The 21,661-nt window shown below is 42.2% G+C and overlaps 4 protein-coding genes and 1 pseudogene across 4 annotated transcripts in view; 3 read left to right on the top strand and 2 right to left on the bottom strand.

Moving 5' to 3' along the window:
* The window catches only part of LOC148342219 (uncharacterized), a 343,669-nt gene that overhangs the window by 42,349 nt on the left and 279,659 nt on the right, over positions 1-21,661 (top strand). The window lies entirely within an intron of this gene.
* Positions 1-21,661, top strand: part of LOC148342220 (uncharacterized) — a 161,900-nt gene that overhangs the window by 35,693 nt on the left and 104,546 nt on the right. The gene's annotated exons all lie outside the window — the stretch shown is intronic.
* LOC148342223 (uncharacterized) lies at positions 715-5,245 on the top strand (annotated as a pseudogene).
* On the bottom strand, positions 5,887-8,506 carry LOC148342224 (uncharacterized). Its single transcript, XM_088287817.1, has 2 exons — positions 6,996-8,506; positions 5,887-6,402 (listed from the first exon to the last, which is right to left on the bottom strand). The coding sequence occupies exons 1-2, from the start codon at positions 7,824-7,826 to the stop codon at positions 6,070-6,072; spliced, it is 1,164 nt and encodes a 387-aa protein (XP_088143943.1). The 5' UTR covers positions 7,827-8,506; the 3' UTR covers positions 5,887-6,069.
* Positions 11,852-15,753, bottom strand: LOC148342225 (uncharacterized). The gene is made up of 2 exons (XM_088287809.1): positions 15,514-15,753; positions 11,852-13,872 (listed from the first exon to the last, which is right to left on the bottom strand). Exons 1-2 carry the CDS (start codon positions 15,635-15,637, stop codon positions 12,293-12,295), a joined length of 1,704 nt encoding a protein of 567 aa, XP_088143935.1. The 5' UTR covers positions 15,638-15,753; the 3' UTR covers positions 11,852-12,292.

Below are 21,661 nucleotides of genomic sequence, written 5' to 3' on the forward strand. Positions count from 1 at the left end.
CAGCACAATTGTGACTCTCCGCATGCTGTTTAGTGGAGAATTTTTTAGCACAAACGCTGCAACTGAATGGCTTGTCTCCACTGTGTGTTCTTGTATGGCTTGTTAAATGCGACATTTGAGAGAAACTCTTGTCACAAACTAAGCAGGAAAAAGGTTTTTCTCCACTGTGTGTTCTTCTGTTTTGTTAAAGTTGATTTTAGAGAGAATCCTTTGGCACAAACTGAGCAGGCGAAGGTTTTTTCTCCACAGTGCGGTCTTATATGTTCTGTTAAACTTGACTTTTGAGAGAAACTCTTGCCACAAACTGAGCATGAAAAATGTTTTTCTCCAGTGTGTATTTTTGTGTGACTTGTTAAATTTGACTTTACAGAAAAGCTTTTGCCACAAACTGAGCAGGAAAAGTTTTTTTTCTCCAGTGTGTGTTTTTATGTGACTTGTTAAATTTGACTTTCCAGAAAAGCTTTTGCCACAAACTGAGCAGGAAAAAGGTTTTTCGCCACTGTGTGTTCTTGTGTGTGCTATTAAACTTGTCTTTTGAGAGAAGCATTTTCCACAAACTGAGCATGAAAAAGGTTTTTCTCCAGTGTGTAATCGTGTATGTGTTTTTAAATTTGACTTTAAAAATGAGCTAGCGTTCACGCCCATGCCATGACGTCAAACGTTTGTGGGTGTTGCTTGATAGAGCAGTACCCACAATTCAGCAAATGAGCTCCCGTTCCGTCGTATACGCGGTCGTATATCTCTCAAGGTAAATTCTATTAGATGTTATATTGACAGTACGATAGTATAGTGTGTTCTGCGATCGCTTAAAGACTTGTAATTCCGTGATTTATGTTCACGCCCATGCCATTCCGTCAAATGTAAGTAAGGCGTACATCGCTCTAGTTCGTGACTGTTGCTTGATAGAGCAGTATTAGCAGCGAACGGCTACATTTAGCCTCCGTGTTTTCTATTCGTGCGTCACGTTTTAAACATTTTTCGCGCATTATTTCGCTCGCCACAAGTCACCCAATCATGACAACCGTCACCCTAGCCACGGTTTGATTTTATTGTCGTCTTTTTGGCGTATCAGCAGGCATCAGTGGTTTTAGTCGAGCCCTCGTCGGAGAAGTGTACAAACACTCACGAATCACCACAAGAGGAGACAAGTACGTCTCTGACATTCACTGTAAGTACATTGTCTAAAGTTACTTTTATTTCACGACAACAATTTGTTGTGTTTACTGCCGTGCTTGTCGTAAATTGCTTAATAACTCGCTTCTGGGCTATGTTGGGTTGCTAAATATGGCTGTATAATGAAACTGTGAAACGATGGAAACAATCATGCATTCTTATCTATTCATTTTGTCAGGGTGACATGACATTTTTGTAAACGTGCAGAATCATATTTTCAAAGTACAATACTGTAGTTTTACTTTGCATCTTGTCTCTTTAATTGCCTTGAGACGATGTGTAATGCAGCAGTAGTGCCATTTTACTCCTCTGTTTCAGAAGATGGACTCGAATTTTCTAAAATTTCTCAAAGACCAGCGAAAGTTAGATGATAAAGTCATTGCCACCTTTATCGAGGAGAAGGTATGTACAACAGGCAATAACATGTCATTTAACCAATGTGGGTGTTTAAGGAAAACTGCTTCGGGCATATTATATGTTGTGAGACATGGTTGATCATAAAAAGAAAATTGTAATGATTCAAATTTTTCTATTCTTAATATCAATCTCAATAATCAAGTTTAATCCACCCAAATGGATTTGCATTTCTTTGGGGCAGGTTGTAATTCTAGTAGAAGCATTTAAGTGTAAATGAAGTACACACACATTGACAAAAGTGTTGTCTGTTCATGGAAAGAGGGAAACAACATATATAACAATCATAATACATAAAAATAAAAAGGAAAAATCACCATTCATAATCGGACATTGATTTTTTTAATTGTGGTTCATTGGAATTGTTAAAAAAAAATCAAAAATTTTGAAACAGGCCTTGACAAAAATTATGGTAGAAAACACATTTTGTTGCAGAACCTTTTGAGGAAATCACGACAATCAGATTATTTATGTAATGAAATTTCAATGAGATGTGTGCAGCTCTCATTTTGTCCCTGTCTCCATATGCAAACCACGCCAGTTGTTTTACGTTTATATATATACAGTTCGAAATGGAGTAGGAAGAAGTATAAACTGTGTTCCTACCCCTTTACACCATTTCTAATTCATATTTATGAATGATGTTTAGCGTAGTTAGTACACTATTGGAGGTTCAGCCAATCATTTTTCTACGTTGCTGTTCAAAATGCGTCTTACTTTCCATGTTTTAAAATGATTGCTGGTCATGTACTTTGTGTATTTTTAAAACTTGTTTCATTACCAATGTTCTATTTTTCCTCAGATTGATTGCTATGCTGTCAATGCGATGACAGACCAGCAGCTCACAGAATATGTTCCCAAAGCTGGAGACCGAATTGCAATACGCCAATACTGCAGAAGAGAAGTAGCTGCGCTTGAAGGAACCAACACAACAATATCCAAAGCAACTGAGTCTTTGATTTAAAAAATTCAACAAAGGCGGGGTTTTGACAATGGCCGCACAGATGAGCGGGTGAAAAAAAAAGGCCTGGCAACACTAATGCTATGAAAGAACACCGCAACTACCAAATGGGCCTATTTGAAGAGACTCAGGACCGAATTGTGCAAGTTAGAGAGAGAAGAGGAGGAGGCACAAGACATTTAAAGGCCCTGAAGAATGCAACAATGTCAGAATTAATGGAAACAGGCAAAGCACTCTTTTTTCCAAATGGAAAATCAAAACTAGGGAGGGAAAGCGATTTTGAATTTCTAATACGGGACTTCACTGAAGAGATCATTTCACCACAAACAACATTAAATGAGCAGTATGAAAAGAGAAAGGTGAAAACATTACGGCTTTATTTGTCATGCAAAAGAGTTGGTGCTGATGCCCCTGCAAAAGTGCTTGATGAGCCACATGACACCGCTTCTGTGCATTTTACTGCATTGGAGGAAACAGCCAAGGTGCCTCCATTGGACAGTGAAATGGTGGGAGCAGTAGGTGGACTGTTAGAAAATGTTATTGCTGATGAAGAAATAGTCTTCAGACATTCATTTGCTGATTATGCCACTTATGATGTCGATGACACCCTCGACGACACCATCCCCATGGAGCTGTTGGTTGAAAATCCATCCCCAGGGCAAGAATCTCATCCACTTAAAGCAAGAAAACTTAAACTGCACAGGGGAAATGTTTTCCATGAATTAAATGCAGCCTTTCAAAACGGCACTGTAACTACTGATGAGCTGCTGGTGGAGATCGAGATGTTCCAACCCAATGGAGCAATGGAAAAGGGAGAAGATAATGGTGGTGTGTTACGTGATGCCTTAAGTGAATACTGGGAAACATTCTTCAGTAAATGCACTCATGGAAGCACAATGAAGATACCAATGACACGACACGACATGAAAGACGAATGGGTTAACATTGCCAAAGTTATGGTCCTTGGATACAACATTGTGCAATATTTTCCCATAGCATTAGCCAAGCCCTTTATTTTGTATTGTCTCGGCGTTGACCTGATGGAGAATGACCTGCTTTCGGCATTTTTAGACACAATTCCCTCTGAAGAAAAACAAGTGGCTGAACAAGCGATGATTGATTTTTTGTCTATCGCTGGATCTGAGGAGTGGATGGATTTCCTCGAAACTCACGAGGTTAAAGTTATTGTCAATAAGGGGAACGTGAAGAAGACTTTAATTGAGGTGGCACATAAGGAACTGGTTCAAGATCCCGCCTATATTGCTGAGTGCTGGTCCAGTATATTGAAGGAACTGAAATTACCACTGGGAGGCCTGGATGAAGTATATGGTAGCCTTACCCCAACACAAAGAAGAGTAATCACCATGTTACAGCATGAGGGCCTCAACATGAGAGAAATGCAGAGTTTTGAATTTCTGAAAAAATTCATCAGGAGTTGCAACGAACATCGGCTCAAGAAATTTCTTCGATTTTGTACTGGTAATCTTTCACATCTTTACGATTAATCCTAATTCTGTCATTTGTTTTCACTTGTCAAATTTGATATATATATATATATATGTATATGTATACATATGGATATATATATGTATATGTGTGTGTGTGTATATATGCCAAAAGAAATGTGCCCTCAGCTGACTTTGAAACACGGGGGGCAAAATTTTTGATTTGTGGGCCACAATGGGTTCTCTTGACAGAGGGGCCGGACCAGCAACACTTGGATGGAGTGTTTTGGTAACCTCACTTTATCTGAGAAAGAAAATACATATCGTATATGGAGAAAATATATGCTCTAATTTTAAATGAAAATGAATGAAAACATTGCAACAAAATATCTGTCTTAGGGTGTGTCTCCTAGTGGGGACACTTATCAGAATTACGGGGAAAATAAAACATGAACAAGGTTTATTTATTTAATTTTTTCAACTTCGGCGGGCCTGATGTAAACGTTTAATAAATACACAGCTATTGAAGGCAATGATTAGAGAGCCTTCATTTGAGGTGATAGACACGAGTGTTCTAGTATAGAGTTGGTGGTGGTATGTGGTTCTAAACTAATATTTTATTTTTGTTTTCCAAAGGTGCAGATCTTTTAGTGGCTGAGAAGATCCATGTGCGATTCTTTGAGGCTGAGAACCTATTTACACGAAGACCAATGTCCCATACATGTGGCTGTGTTCTGGAGGTGGCCAACAACTATGGGTCGTACCCTGAGTTGTCTGAGGAATTTGGGAATGTACTTGATGCCAACATGTGGGTGATGGACATAATTTAGTGTCTGTTCTGCAAAATCTATTCCCATATACTCTTAGAGGGTTTGGCGGCTGTTTTGTCTGGAATTTGTTCAGAATGGTATTTTATAATGTAGTTGCATGGTCTGATTCATGGGGGCCAGATTTACTGTTTTATGCCGGTATTTCATACTCTTGGACTGCAAGTCGAGTTGTTTATATTTACTGACTATTGAGTCATTGTTTGCATATAGTTGATTCTTTGCAAAATTAGGAAGCAATTTTGTTGTGGTAAGACACAATTTTGTTGACTATGGTTGTTATGCAACAGCTTTAAGACGTGTGTTTTTTTTTTTTGGTTTTTATAAAATTGCTCCACTGCTTGTATTGCAAGCAGATAGTTGTGTCGCTGGGGTCGACTACGATGTCTTGTTTTACACAAATTTTATAAAAATTAAATGTGCAACTGCTCCTATCTGAATTTTTTTCTCAGTTAAGACAGTGACATTCACTCAGCTCTCAGACAGACTGTATGTAGGAGACATTATTTGCTGAATTGAGTACCCAAATCTCAAGTCTACAGTTATCAAGTTGTCACCTTGTTGCTGTCTGATTTGACAGTGTGCATTTGTGTGAATTTGACCACTTCGCTTCACATAAATAGTTTCCACAAATACATTTAAGGTTTGAATAGCAGTTTCAACTCAAGATACTTTGGCTACCTGAAAATGTAGAAGTCAATCAATTTTACTTTTAGAATTTATTTGAATCACACACATGTATTTTAGCGAGCTTGAATGTGGCTTTTTAAATACCAATCAAAGATCTTTACATGTTGGCTCAATGCATGTCAATATGCGGAGGAGTTTGCAGCAATTTATTTATTTTACAAAACCATAAATCAGCAACAGTTAATTTGGGTAGAACCATCAAGCAAATTACAAAATATATGTACAGTATATATCAAATGAATTTCAACAATTCTCTGTACATTTCCCATGTATGTACAAGAATGGGTGCACACACAGTCACAATAAGTGTACAAAAAAAAATTCTAAGTAAAATTATACATGTTGTAAAACACTTGATAAAATCCATAATGAGCAGAATGCTTCAAACTTAAAACAATTTGTCATTTAGTTATGTGAGGGCTCCATATAAACAGCAGTTGAGGTGTGGCGAGGGGGCACACACACCATTAGGGGGTAAGACAGGGCACATTGATTAATGGTGTGATACGTTATGGATTGTAAAAGAACTTTGAAGCCTTTTACACCTGGACTGCATCCATTAAAGACCTAAGAGTGTTATTAGCTCCTCTCTCAAGTTGACGTAGTTGTCCGTAGCGATATATCCATCCACTGGGACTTGGAGGTTGTTCTGTGACATTATGTGTGTACACAGAGTGAACACATCAGCATCACAAGCAACATCATTGCGGTGGATGCAGTCACCTTCACACCTCAAAAAATCCTCCTCAGTCACTTGGCACAAAAAGTCCTCTGTGCCATACAGCTCCGGGACCAAGAACATGACATCAGGCCGACCATGAGGGACACGCTCATTCTTGGATGGACGAATCAGATGGCTGTTCCACACCTCCTTGACTGCATCCAACTCATCCTGCAGGTGATACAAAAACAATTTACATAAATTTTTTAAGAAACATGTTAACTGGAAATATAAACTTTTTCGAAGACTAATCTCAGCTCATTGTGCAAACACAGATGCATTCACGAGGAAGTCACCAAAATATGAAAGTGGCATGGTGAAAGTGCAGGAAAATACTGGCATTAAGTAGTTCAAATATTATCTGATCATCCATCCATTCACTGAGGTCAAATTTATCTGTAGCGTACTTCTGTGTCTGTGTCTATATGGAGGTAGAATTAAAACAAAGTATGGTAACCATAACTGAAAAAATGCATGTTACAGTAAAGTTTGGTATGTTTGCAGTTACCACTGACCATTGGGTCCTCAACTTTTTACCAAGGTAGGCAAAACGAATGCACTGCAGTGTGAAAGCAAGGTGGACATAAATCATCTACAATGTCACGGAAAATGTCTGGATTTTTTTTTTTTTTTTTTTGTAAGGTTCTGAAAACTTTAAAAGCAAAGTTGTATTCATGAGAAGAAAATATAAAAATGCATTTATAACTTGACCATGATATGGCAAAAATTATTCAATAAAGTGCTTGTGAAGTGTTACTACTTGCCTGTATTAAACCAAGAAAGCAAAATAACATGAGGTTCTTGTCCAAGAAGTCACCATCAAAATGTCCTTCATCTTTAAGTCTGTGGAAGAGGTCCAGCCAGAATTCCACACACTCTCGACGGAGAAAGCCCCACCAACTCTCTATTCTTTGATTTGATGTGCTTCTTCCAACAACAAAGCTTTTGCCACCAGCATGCACATCAGTGTGGGTCCGACGAAGTAATTGCTGCATATCACGGATGGAACTGTTTTCTGTCCCCATGTCTGTTCTCACGATGCGCGCACATCCACCTAATTCATTAATAGTTTCAAGAAAGTAGCCACTGATGACTTTTGGATTACTGCTTGTGTGGTAAGCATTCAGCCACAGAATTCGCCTTGAAAATCCATCGATGGCTCCATTGATGCAAATGCCAAATGGCTTTAATTTGTCGTATGAGTCGACATGCCATACAAAATTTGGACCCTTGGCAAAGTATCCTCGCCTGTGCAGTCTTCTTCTCCTTCTAAATGTCGTGCCCTCTGGGTCCATTGCGGAAAGGAGCAGCCGTACATCTTCCTTTCGTACATGCAGTCCTCTGTCTTTACATTTGGTGTACATCCACCGGTAGCCATGCAACGCTCCAGAGCCCTGTAGCTCCTCTCTGATGAATTCCACAACTGTCTCTGGGTGGTCATAATGGATTCGGCGGAACAATCCATGCTTCTTAAGAATTCGTTTGAGGGACCTCAAACTCAGAACAATCCTGTGTTTGGAGCCCAGCACACATAGTATGTGTTTGTAGCTCAGGCCCAAATGAAAATAGAACTCTATGAGCTGAAGTTGGTCCATGATCTCACGCGTCTGTAGGTGGAGCAAAATAGAATTATGTTTTGATTTCTGATTACATCGTGGAATAGATAGAATATGTGATCAAATTATTAATTAAAATATTAATTACATTTAAATATGTTTACATACGTTAAAAACAATAGTTGTAATATCATATTAACATAAACCTCATGGCGTGGCAGCTATTAAAGCAATACTTTTAGCTAGGAAAAACACGGGAGAAAACGGCAGTAACCACAAACTATTATCATTACACAAAAATAACCGCAGAAAAGGTACTTACAGTGTTTGAAACCCCAAAGACGTAATTGTATCCTCTTGTAATGCGACCGAGTGAGTGTCTCCTTCTCCAGCGAGGACTGGATGATCGCTTGCGCCGGGCGATTGCTTAAAAACGCAGCGAATGTTCAAAACATGACGCACGAAAAATGAAAAGAAACGCGCTGGCTAATTGTAGCCGTTCGCTGCTAAAACTGCTATATGAACTAGGAACTAGAGCAATATTACCATCATATAATATGAGGGAACGAAAGTGAAAGTAAATCACACCATGCCGATTCGACAGAACACTACACTACACTCTAATACTATCAATAAAAAAACAAATTGAATTTACCTCGACGTGTATACGACGGAACGTGAGCTCATTTGCTGAATTGTGGGTACTGCTCTATCAAGCAACACCCACAAACGTTTGACGTCATGGCATGGGCGTGAACGCTAGCTCATTAGCTAAACTGTGGGTACAGTTTAGTAAACTGTGGGTACAGATTAGTAAACTGTGGGTACAGTTTAGTAAACTGTGGGTACAGATTAGTAAACTGTGGGTACAGATTACTAAACTGTGGGTACAGATTAGCAAAAAATATTTTTTCTCATACTGTGGCACCTGAGGGGCTCCGTAGTGGAGCAAAGTATATGGGGGCGTAACGTAAATGTTGCGCCAAGCGGCCTTGGCTCCATGGAAACGAAGACCAATTCCAAGGCTGGATTCGAAGGTCGCACGTGACAGCCGTGAATTTGGACACCACGCGCGGTCGTGTCGCGCCGAAAGTGACATCATGCGGCCGAAAAAGCAGCCTTCGGAGGTCGCAGCCTGTTAATTTGGACACGGCCTCAGAGTGTCATTGAGTGGGTGGGCTGGGTTGTTCAGCATTGATGACAGTTTCGCCATTATCCTCCTGCCCCCCACTGAGTCCACAGAGTCCAGGGAGCAGCCCAGGACAGAGCTGGCCCTCCTCACTAGTTTGTTCAGTCTCTTTTTGTCCCGGCCCGAGATGCCTCCTGCCCAGGAGACCACTCCATAGAAGATGACCGGTGAAACCACCGAGTCATAGAAGTTCCTGAGGAGTGTTCCCCGAACGCCAAAGGACCTCAGCCTCCTGAGTAGGAAGAGTCTGCTCTGACCCTTCCTATAGAGAGCGTCTGTGTTGTCGCTCCAGTCCAGTTTATTGTTCAGATGAACACCCAGGTACTTGTAAGTTGAGACCCTCTCAACGTCTGTTCCCTGGATATTCACTGGTGCAGGTGGAGAGTGCCGACGCTTGCGGAAATCCACCACCAGCTCTTTGGATTTCCCAGCGTTGATTTGGAGGCGGTTCTGCTGACACCTGTCCACGAACCCCTGCGTAACCCCTCTGTACTCCGATCGTCATTGTCAGTGATGAGGCCGACAATCGCAGAGTCATCAGAGAACTTCTGCAGGTGACAGGTTGTGGAATTGTATTTGTAGTCCGAGGTGTAGAGGGTGAACAGGAAGGGAGCCAGCACAGTTCCCTGCGGCGCTCCCGTGCTGCAGAGGAGCACGTCAGACACACAGTCCTGTGTCCTCACATACTGTGGCCGGTTTGTGAGGTAGTCGTGAATCCATGTGATGAGGTGGTGGGCCACTCCCGCCTGCTCCAGCTTGTCTCCCAATAAGGCGGGCTGGATGGTGTTGAAAGCACTTGAGAAATCAAAGAACATGATCCTCACCGTGCCCCCCGCCTTCTCCAGGTGGAAGAGTGAAGTGTGGAGCAGGTAGATGATGGCATCATCCACACTGATGCCAGGCTGGTATGCAAACTGGAGTGGGTCCATTGAGGAGCTGACCAGGGGGCGCAGATGGACGAGGACCAGTCTCTCCAGGGTCTTCATCAGATGAGACGTCAGCGCCACTGGTCTGAAGTTGTTGAGCTCCTTCGGATGGGGGGTCTTTGGAACCGGAACCAGGCAGGATGTTTTCCACAGCTGGGGGACTCTGCCCAGCTTCAAGCTCAGGTTGAACATGTGCTGGACGATTCCACACAGCTGGTCTGCGCAGGATTTGAGGAGCTGGGAGCTGATCCCATCTGGGCCTGCCGCCTTCCAAGCCTTCATCTTCCTCAGCTGGTTCTTCACCTGAGATGTTGTGAGGAACAAGGCTGAGCAGGAGGAAGTGGTGGTTGTCTGATGAGGCTGGGAACTGGAGCCTGTGGAGAGAGAGAGGGGCGAGAGAGGGGGAGAGAGGGTCTTGTTCGCAGTGGCAGGAGGGGTGGGTGGGGGCTGCAACAGGGAAGCCTGAGCGGGGTCAGACATTTGATCAAACCTATTGAAAAATAGGTTCAACTCATTTGCCCACTGAAGCCCCCCCCCTTTCTGGGTCTTACCTGCTTGTCCGTGGCCTGAGATGGTCTTCAGGCCCCTCCAGACATCCCTGGCATTGTTCCGCTGCAGTTGTTCTTCCATCCGCATCCTGTAGGACTTTTTCCCCTCTCGGATCCTCCTTCTCAGCTGACGCTGCACTCTCTTCAGCTCGTCCTTGTCGCCTGAAACAAAAGCCCTCTTTTTCTCCTTCAGGAGAGCTTTAATGTCCGGTGTGATCCAGGGTTTGTTGTTGGAGAAACATCTTACAGTCCTGGTGGGAATGGTGTTCTCCATGCAGAAGTTAATGTAGTCTGTAACTGTGTCTGTTAGACCATTAATGTCCTCACCGTGAGCTTCGCTGAATACCTCCCACACAGTTGTGTTGAAACAGTCCTTCAAGGCCTCCTCGGCTTCTCCGGACCATCGCTGAACTGTGCGTGTCACAGCTGGCTGCCTGCGGACGAGAGGTTTGTACACAGGCAGGAGAGCAACCAAGTTGTGGTCAGCTTTGCCCAGCGGGGGGAGGGGCAGTGACGTGTACGCCTCCTTGGTGTTGGCATAGAAGAGGTCCAATATTTTATTGTCTCTGGTTTGGCATGTTACATATTGTGTGAATGAAGGCAGAGAGGAGGAAGGAGAAGCATGATTGAAGTCACCAGAGATAAGGAACAAGGCATTTGGGTGCTGTGTTTGTAGCCTGCTCACAGCTGCATTCAGTACATCACAGGCTGTCTCACCGTTAGCAGAGGGAGGCACGTACGCTGCCACCGCGATCACATGACTGAACTCTCGCGGTAAATAGACCGGACGCATGCTAACAGCTATCATCTCAATGTCCCGACTGCAAAGTTGATCCTTAACAGTTATATGCCCAGGGTTACACCATCTATCATTAACAAACACAGCCAGCCCTCCCCCCTTTCTCTTACCGCTCTCCAGTGTCCTGTCCGCGCGTAGTATTTGGAAGCCGTCCAATTCCACGACGGCGTCCGGCGTTAGCTCTGTTAGCCACGACTCCGTGAACACCAGCAAGCTAGCCTCCCGGACAATCCTCTCGTGCCGGGTTAGCGCTGTTAGCTCGTCCATTTTGTTGGGGAGGGATCGAATATTCCCCATAATAACGGACGGGAGGACGGGGTGGTATCGTCTCCTCCTTGCCTGGCGTTTAGCCCCCGCACGACATCCCCGTCTCTTCCTCCTCAGCTCGCGGGGAATATCGGGTCTCGCTCCGGGAGCCCACGCGGGGTTAGCACGGAGTGCTAACAGCTGATCTCTTGTGTACACGATCGATCCGTAGCTCCGAGTTTCGTCTCCGGACACGATCGCGCAAAAAACAGCCCCCAACAGCAGTAAAACCACCGCAAGTTGGATGTCCATTGCTGAGGTGAGGTAAAAATAAAATAAAAAAGGGTAAAGGGAAAAAACACACGAAAAAGGCTCAATAGTGAGCCACGCTGCTGTAAACAGGCAGCCACTCGCGCGGCGCCGGAACCGGAAATGAAGGCCAGTTGAGCAAGTGGAACAAGTGATTTTATTGATGATAGTGGAAGGCACCGATTGCAGAAGCACCGTTTCTTCTCACACCTTTTCCATTAAGTACGTTTAAAAAGACAATTGAAAAGCATAATGTTAACAAATGTTCCAGGCAAAGGCAATTAATTTCATTTAAATGTTTGATGTAAACACCAAAACAAATCATCATCACTCAGACACGTTGCTTCTTCTGACACAGATCACATTGGCTTAATGTATATAAAAGAGTTTTGCAAAATTCAATTTCATCATATTTTATAGAAAATCAAAATTTACATCTTACCACAAAGAGTCAGTTCCTTCAGTTTTTTGTTTTCTTTTTTTAAGCTTCAAGGATCGCTGCAATTCTCACCAGCACAATCGTGTCTTTCAGCACCGTTTATAGAAAATAATTTTTTAGCACAAACGCTGCAACTGAATGGCTGGTCTCCACTGTGTGTTCTTGTGTGGCGTCGTAAATGCGACTTACGATAGAAACTCTTTCCACAAACTGAGCAGGAAAAAGGTTTTTCACCACTGTGTGTTCTTGTGTGGTTTGTTAAATGCGACTTTTGAGAGAAATTCTTGCCACAAACTGAGCAAGAAAAAGGTTTTTCTCCACTGTGCATTCTTGTGTGGATTGTTAAATCAAACTTTCGAGAGAAGCTTTTGCCACAAACTGAGCAAGAAATAGGTTTTTCACCACTGTGTGTTTTTGTGTGAATTTGTAAATTTGACTTTCTAGAGAAGTATCTTCCACAAACCAAGCAGGAAAAAGGTTTTTCACCACTGTGTGTTCTTGTGTGGTTTGTTAAATGCGACTTTTGAGAGAAATTCTTGCCACAAACTGAGCAAGAAAAAGGTTTTTCTCCACTGTGCATTCTTGTGTGGATTGTTAAATCAAACTTTCGAGAGAAGCGTTTGCCACAAACTGAGCAGGAAAAAGGTTTTTCTTCACTGTGCGTTCTTGTGTGCCTTACTAAATTAGACTTCCGAGAGAAGCTTTTGCCACAAATCGAGCAGGAAAAAGGTTTTTCACCACTGTGCGTTCTTGTGTGCCTTACTAAATGAGACTTTCGAGAGAAGCTTTTGCCACAAACCGAGCAGGAAAAAGGTTTTTCTCCACTGTGCATTCTTGTGTGGATTGTTAAATCAAACTTTCGAGAGAAGCTTTTGCCACAAACTGAGCAAGAAATTGGTTTTTCACCACTGTGTGTTTTTGTGTGAATTTGTAAATTTGACTTTCTAGAGAAGTATCTTCCACAAACCAAGCAGGAAAAAGGTTTTTCTCCACTGTGTGTTCTTGTGTGTGCTATTAACCTTGCCTTTTGAGAGAAGCATTTTCCACAAACTGAGCAGGAAAAATGTTTTTCTTCACTGTGCGTTCTTGTGTGCCTTACTAAATTAGACTTCCGAGAGAAGCTTTTGCCACAAACCGAGCAGGAAAAAGGTTTTTCTTCACTGTGCGTTCTTGTGTGCCTTACTAAATTAGACTTCCGAGAGAAGCTTTTGCCACAAACCGAGCAGGAAAAAGTTTTTTCACCACTGTGTGTTTTTCTGTGCCCTTTTAAAGACAGCTTTGAAGTGAATGAGTCAGTGTGACGTGCCCTTTCACCTTTGGCTTGCCCATCATCATCATCATCATCATTAGTATCATCATCGTCACGAGCGTCTGATAATGTGTCCTCATTGTGTGCTTGTGATGGCCCCCAGTGGTCTTCATCACCTTCTGTTGTCACGTGATGACTTGAGCTGCTGCTTGTCGGCTCCGCTCCTCTGTTGTCCTCATTCTCATCCTTTTTTTCATCTTCAGTCTTTATAGGGAAAACGTTCAGTGGTGACTTGTTGATCTCCTCCTCTTCCTCCTCCTTTTTGATGTGAGTCCAGTCTGGCTCCTCTTTCACAGAACGGAGATAGTATTCACTGACTTCTGTAGGACACAAAGACAAACACACATTTTGTTTGGTCAAGTCAAAGCTCATGCGGCGACTTTGTCCTATTTTCTACAGTGCTACCTTGACTTGAGCCTGCTGCACACGGATTAATGCGTGCGACCCCAACTTGGACCGGACCATGGGGGCATTTCACAAAATTACGTCCTACGATGTAAACCTCCATTTTCTAGCAGCACAACTGTGATAAACGAGCATTTAAAAAGGAAGCACGTTGCGGCCGATGCCCAATTTAATTCCTGACATACTCACAGACGTTTCTGGAAGCGAGCTGAAGTTAGCACACACAGGCTATTGTGTGCGTCTGATGGAACACCTGTTGTGGGACCCAAACTTATTGATGGGGGCCACTGGGGGCCATCGCAACATAATGTCATGGATAGAATAGAAATCCTTCAAGTAAAATATGTTTACAAGTATTTCTTTTTGCAATAAGAGACAGAACTAAATGCTCCTGGACTTGTTGGTAGAAAAGGGGGTTGTGACGTTCTCCCTTTTTCAGCCCATAGTAAGACAAAGATGCAGATGCATTCCTTGCAGCATGCGCTTGTTCACTGATGAGATCCGTGCAACCCTGGATGGATGCATTAAATGTATTTTAAATGATTGGATGTGGTGAAACTACGCACATGTGCACAAAACAGAGCAGGGCCACCCGAGGTTCTTTGACTCTCACCCGACCAAGCCAGTACAAAGTTCATAAATAAGACCAATACGTACTTGATTTTTTTTTAAAACTGAATATTTTGTGTTTTATCCACTAAAATTGATTAACCGCCATTAATGCTTTCGCCGCAGTGTGCACATATTTTAGAGTCAGGCAGAATTCCTTCCGTAAGGAATTGCTTGAACAAGATATGTCAGAGTTTTTGTCAAAAACGAGACAAGCCTTCATAAATGAATCACCCAGCCAATATTGTCTTTGTCACTTGCAAGGAGCAGTGGCATGGCAAAGAGAAAAGCTTTCCCGCTCCTGTGCGGCGTTTTATTGAAGCGCAGCAAAGCAATTTGTATGTCAACTCATAAAGAATGGAAAAACATGAACACTTTGACTTCATCACACCCGTCCTCACTCTTCCTGTTGTTCGAACGGTTTCAGCTTACAAGACATGTTTGGGTCACAATTCTGTTAAATGCGAGCTAAACGGTTTCCTGTCAAACACGGCTCAAGACGTTTATCTGTTTTTTTGTGGCTTCTTGCTCAACTGCCAGCATAGACACAACTCTGTTACCACTGAACTCACATTTTCCTGTTTAAGAGGTCCATGTTTTTGTGACCTTCTATTAACCTGTAAGCACAGTTTTGAAACATGAGGTGTCAGGTTGAAATGCCCTGAGGCCTTTGGGAGAGCTTAATTTGCTGCTGACTGAAATAGCTTACTGCACCAGATAAAGGTGACTGACCGCAGGGAAAAAGCAGGCATTGTTGTTCATTTTTACAGCCGTCCTGCTTCCTTCAGCTCTGTGCACCCTCTCGCTGCTAGCCCCCCCCCAATATTAAAAAATAAAACGGCAATAACCTTGACCGATTTCCCCAAACAACTTAATGTTGTGATGCATATTTCTAACGATAGAAAGTCGTTCTTTACAAAGCAAATGAGAGTAAGACGGGTACAAACCTGCTTTGTGTAGCACAACACGAGGCTGCTTCCAACCTTCGCCCAGCAGTTGAAGATGTTGCTCGTTCTCTTCTTTTATTCCATTAAGTTCCACTTTGTACTTAGGTGTCGTTCTTGCACACATTTTCAAACGTCAATCTCAACAAATCCGCACTTGGTCTTTGCTTGGCGCTAACTCGTGTGCTTCTCTTTGTTCGACGAGATGAATGAAAGAGCGACGTTCTTCAAAGTCGCAAGGAAAGGACTTCCTGTTCGTTACGAAAGCGGAAGAACAGGACACACCCCGCTGTGATATGATTGGCTGCTGGCTATGTGGCGCACTGTCACCAACTCACCGACAGATGTCGCCATTTGCGATGCAAATCATTGTTATCTTCTAAACATTGGAAAAACGTACGATTTGAACCGTATGCACATGAACAAACATTTTAGTTCCCAAATATGAACTTGAGAGATGTATTGAATTTGACTTTTGTTGCTGGTTTTGTTTTCACATCTGACACCATGTTGTTGGTTGGATAGTATTCCAAATGTATTTCCCTATTATTAACAGTTGACATGATAAAGTGATACTTTATGTCAACATATTTGCACCTTTGCCTTTTTTCAGGGTTTTTCGACAGGTTGCGATGTGGTTGCAAATTTCAAATTAAAATATGTCACTGTTTTATTACTTAACTGTTATTTCGGTATTTATTTAAGGACTTTAATATTTTATTATTTGTTTCAGTATTCGATAAACTACAGTAATTCACTATTAATTTCAAGATTCATTGAACTGTTTTAGGAATGATTTAGTATTCAATGTTTAATTGTTACAGAATTTACTTCTTAAATTTTATTTTCACTATTTTGTTCAATCTTAATCTTATGGAAAATTATTTACCATCACCAACACAAGGTTTTTAAAGATAAAGATGTCCTTCAATAGTCCAGCAATGGGTAAATTTGCAGTGTTACAGCAGCAAAGGTATAGATCACACAGAGGCGGCGGCGTAATGTAGCCGTTAATGTTTAACATTAGCAGCAGACATTCAGAAATAGCATGCAAATATATACTGTATAAACACAAATACACGAATCCCCCTGAATATACACACTTACATCCCACAACATACACAAGTGTAAGGAAACACTCCGAATGTCTGTCCATGTTCCAGAGGGGAAATTAATAAAATGCTGCAATGATAATAGTGATGCAGTGGTAAAAGTACTGCAATGATAAATGAAGGATTGTATTATGATTGCTGGCATTATTTTAAACACTTACAGCACAGGTCAATTATTTAATTTAGCAGGTTCATATTTACTGAATATGTTAAACATCGATGAAACAAAAAGCATTTATCAAATGAAAGTAGAAGTACTGTTGAAGGATTCTATTACGATTACTGGCATTATTTTAAACACATACGGGACAGAATGTCGATTATTAAAGTTAGCAGGTTCATATTTACTGAATATTTTAAACATGGATGGAACAATAAGCATTTATCAAATGAAAGTAGAAGTACTGTTGAAGGATTCTATTACGATTACTGGCATTATTTTAAACACATACGGGACAGAATGTCGATTATTAAAGTTAGCAGGTTCATATTTACTGAATATTTTAAACATGGATGGAACAATAAGCATTTATCAAATGGAACTAGAAGCACGGGTCACAAGAATGACTGGGATTGTAGGCCTGATGTTTCTGATTTATTATATTTTTCTCATATGCTAAATTTATAGTACTTAGTTGAAATGTGTGAACTTTATTGAAATTCTCAGGAGTGAGAACAAATTTGCACACATAGCAATTCCATGACCTGCACTCACATTCACAGCACTTCATGGACAAAGACGACAAAGCACATTCTCCACATTGGCTGGAGAGATGCAAACATACCAAATTGGGCACTGGAGGACTCACATAGACGCTATCAAAAGAAAAACACATTCCAAAAGACATTCATTACAATTGGAGATCGGAGCACATGCACACCGACAAGATTACAGAGGAATGCCAGCGGGGAGAGAGACAGAGGGACTGCCCGCCGGAGAAGGCCAGCCTTGGCGTGCCAGTCTTGGGGACCAGACGGGAATCAACTTATCCAGACGATGACTAACCTGGGGAGGACCTTCCCTTGGACGTGGACCCGTGCCGTGGGAGGGAGCGAGGACGACCGATTCAACCTACATTACCTTTGACATATAAAACTCCGATAAAAATTGAAGCTGGGCTGAAAGATGGCGCGCATTTTTCGACTGTGCTCGCCCGAGTGCAGTTTTCTCGTGAGATTAAGAAGATGTCGCCCAGATATCTGTCTTTGCACTATTTCCTGAACTCCAGAAATTGAAGAAACTAAATATCGGACCTCTAATCAGTTGTTGAGTCTTTATTTGACCCTTTTCTTCTTGAGCACAAAAAAACGAACACGCATTGGCGTAAGTTTGGCTTTTAAAGGTGGATTTACTAACTACTTCTCATTTCCACGTTGACACAACAACAATACTAAAGCTGTTGCTTTATGTTATTCATATAGAATTTTTGTTTAAAATCCCCCTGGCTCTTCTTTTTGTCTGTTCTATATTATGTACGTATTAATAACTGTTTGTTAATGTTCATAAAGTTTTTGACAAAAAACGTATTCGTAAATATTTATCATGTCACTGATGGTGGCGTGGTACACTCGCCTGAGTTGTGTGCAGGCAACGTGGGTTCAGTTCCCACTCAGTGACGGTGTCTATGTCTGCCCTGTGACTGGCTGGCGACCAGTTAAGGGTGTAGTGGGCCTTTCGCCCGAAGTCAGCTGGGATAGGCTCCAGTACCCTCCCGGGACCCTGTACAGGATAAGCGGTGTGGAAAATGACATGACGTGACAAATATTTGTCATCTCATCAATATTTGCACAACATAGTACTGAGTTTCGAGATCCTCACTATAATAGTTCTCGAAATTATACTTCTTATCAATGTAGGTTAGTTAAGGGATATTTTATTGACAATCTAACATCAATATACACAGACAGAAAAATTGGTGGTGGGGGGCGCGAATCTTCTTTCTTCTTGGTAGGGGCGGGTGTGAAATAATTGAGAAGCACTACTAGTATATGCAGACATTATATTCATACAATCTTGCAGCCCGACTGAACCACAGCATTGTTGCAAGTTCGGTAGGAGAAACGTAAACGTCCCACTGCTGTTGCAGCGGCGGCTTCTCGGGACAGAGGCGGAAGTGACGTAGGAGCTGACTCGCCAATGTGGCGTTAATTTAGTTATTTTGTTAGATTTTTTTATCAACCGAATTAAAATATTACATAGAATATATATTAAAATAGAACAGCCAGGGGTAAAAACAAACACAGAGGCAAAGAAAGATATTTGAAAAATACGTGCTTAAAGCATGACGTCATTAGCAAGTACGCAGCTTCCGAAGGACCTCGACCACATCCACACCGGAACAAAAACACCCACCGCTAAATTCTTCTGATTTAGTGTGGAACTTACTGTAATTTTCTCAAAGGATGTCCAGTGCTACTCTAAAGGACTACGACATAATTCATTAAGTCTTTATGTCCCGAAAACCTCATCTTCGCGCGTTGATGCTTTTCGGCGTAGTTAGCTTAGCCTGTTAGCTAGCTAGGCGCTAACAAAAAGAGGCACATGACTCATCGCCAAGCAGAGATCAAGTGCGGATTTTTTGGAATTATCATTTGAAAATGTGTGCAAGAACGACACCCAAGTACAAAGAGGAACTTTGTGGAATAAAAGAAGAGAACGAGCAACATCTTCCACTGCTGGGCGAAGGTTGCAAGCAGCCTCGTGTTGTGCTACACAAAGCAGGTTTGTACACGTCTTACTCTCATTTGCTTTGTAAAGAACGACTTTCTATCGTTAGAAATATGCATCACAACATTAAGTTGTTTGGGGAAATCGTTCAAGGTTATTAACGTTTTATTTTTGAATATTGCCTTTTACTTGGCAGTTTGCTTAACATTTGTTTATAAAGATAAAGATGTCCTTTATTAGTCCCACAATGGGGAAATTTGAGGTGTTACAGCAGCAAAGATATAGATCACACAGAGTCGGCGGCGTAATGTAGCCGTTAATGTATAACATTAGCAGCAGACATTCATAAAAAGCATGCAAATATACACAGTATAAACGTATCTAGTGTAAGGAAACACTCCTAATGCCTGTCCATTATACAGAGGGGGAAACATTGTAATGATAAAAACTACTGAATGATTGAAAATACTGCAATGATAGAAAATACTACAGTGATAAAAGTACTGTAATGGTAAAAGTACTGCAATGATAAAATATGCTGCAGTGTTAAAAGTATTGAAATAGTAGACTTTCGGCGCGACAGGACGTCACTTTCGGCGCGACATCTTTTCCTCCGCTTTTATCCACCGGGCGAGTAAACGCAACTATGGTTTCGTGCACCACCACATGCAACACTTGCACCATTCTCATGGAAAGACTCTCCCTGATAGAGGGACGTGTCCGCCAGCTAGAGCAGAGTAATGTGGTAAGCGTAAACGTGGCGGACACGACTGTTAGCACGGGTTGTAGCCAACCTGCTAGTCTGGTTAGCATTGGCCGTAAACGGCTTGCTAATCGCGGTGAGCCTGTTAAGACACATAGCAGTTCCATTCCACCTCGGTCTAATGGCTCCCGCACTTTAGTGATAGGTGACTCCATTACCCGCAACATTAAGCTTGAAAATCCAGCCACAGTAATGTGTATTCCTGGGGCCAGAGCACCCGACATAGAAGCTAATCTTATGGAGCTAGCGCGCAAGACACCTAGACACCAGCGCAGTGCAAACAACGCTAGCTATTCAGATATAGTAATACACATCGGCTCCAATGACACTAGGATGAAGCAATCAGAGATCACAAAGAAAAACATAGCAAGGACTTGTGATCTCGTCAGAAAGATGAGTCGGCATCGAGTAATTGTCTCTGGCCCCTTGCCTGCGAGAGGCAATGATGAGAGGTTTAGTAGATTATTCTCGCTAAATAAGTGGCTGGCTAGTTTTTGTAGTGAGCAGGGACTGCAGTTTATAGATAACTGGCCTTCTTTCTGGGGCCGACCCGACCTGCTGAGGATGGACGGCCTTCACCCTAACTGGGAAGGCGCCATCACTCTTTCTAGAAACATAGATTATAGTTTGAGCCTTCCATGACTATTCATATTAGAGCAGGTCGGGTTGCAGGCGAATAGTGAGCCTGTAAGGAAGGGTATGGAGTCTGTAAGGCTAGAGCTAACTAGCGCTATGCTAGACTTAGACAACACACATAGCTTTTCTTCTAGATCTGAGCGCTACACACCGCATACGCTGTTACATCTCATACTGATATAATTTCTACTGAGGTGGCAATACATGATGGGTTTAAGCATTCCTCCTCGGTCGGTTTTATTGACGACGAGCCGCTCTCTCAAAATAATACCACTCGAAAGCTGGTAAATAACTACAGTGGAACCTTGGTTCTCGAACGACTCTGAGGTCGAACAAATCGGCGTTCGAACAAAAAAAAGAGAAATTCTTGCTTCGCAGTTCGAACAAACATCGGAGTTCGAACGCCGGTATGACGCGTGAGTGCGCACGCGAGGGTGGGATGCTGAGCGGCCAATTGACCAATTGTTGTCGCGTGCGGACGTGCTACGTGCTGCAAAGTGTTTTAGCCCCTAATCATGCCTCCAAAGAAGGTCAGAGCAAGCAACAAAGCTGCTACTAGCAAAAAAGAAAAGTAGTGCGTACAACTATTGCATTTAATTCGGTGTTCGAACAAATCGCTTTTCGAACAGGGTTCTGGAACGGATTATGGTCGAGAACCGAGGTTCCACTGTAGTTCAAAATGCAACAGCTAGACTCTTGACTAGGACGAGAAAGTTTGATCATATTACCCCGATATGAGCCATTTTGCATTGGCTTCCGGTCCACTTGAGATGTGATTTTAAAGTTCTGCTACTTACTTTTAAAATTTTGCACGGCTTAGCACCTTCCTATCTCGTTGACCTCACGGTACCATATATTCCGTCCCGAAACCTTCGCTCACAAGATGTTGGTCTTTTAGCGATCCCGCGAGCCAAAAAGAAGTCTGCAGGTTCTCGAGCGTTCTCTATTCTGGCAACAATTCTTTGGAATGCA

Source organism: Idiotropiscis lumnitzeri, chromosome 2 (genome assembly GCF_059441095.1).
Source record: "Idiotropiscis lumnitzeri isolate Australia: NSW breed Sydney's pygmy pipehorse chromosome 2, RoL_Ilum_1.0, whole genome shotgun sequence".
NCBI lineage: Eukaryota > Metazoa > Chordata > Actinopteri > Syngnathiformes > Syngnathidae > Idiotropiscis > Idiotropiscis lumnitzeri.

Excerpts from the sequence above, each read along its gene's own strand:
- LOC148342225 (XM_088287809.1), bottom strand. The coding sequence starts at position 15,637 with ATGTGTGCAAGAACGACACCTAAGTACAAAGTGGAACTTAATGGAATA. Across the intron at positions 13,873-15,513 it reads TGTTGTGCTACACAAAGCAG|AAGTCAGTGAATACTATCTC; the intron begins GTTTGTACCCGT and ends TGTGTCCTACAG.
- LOC148342224 (XM_088287817.1), bottom strand. The coding sequence starts at position 7,826 with ATGGACCAACTTCAGCTCATAGAGTTCTATTTTCATTTGGGCCTGAGC. Across the intron at positions 6,403-6,995 it reads GCTTTCTTGGTTTAATACAG|GATGAGTTGGATGCAGTCAA; the intron begins GCAAGTAGTAAC and ends TATCACCTGCAG.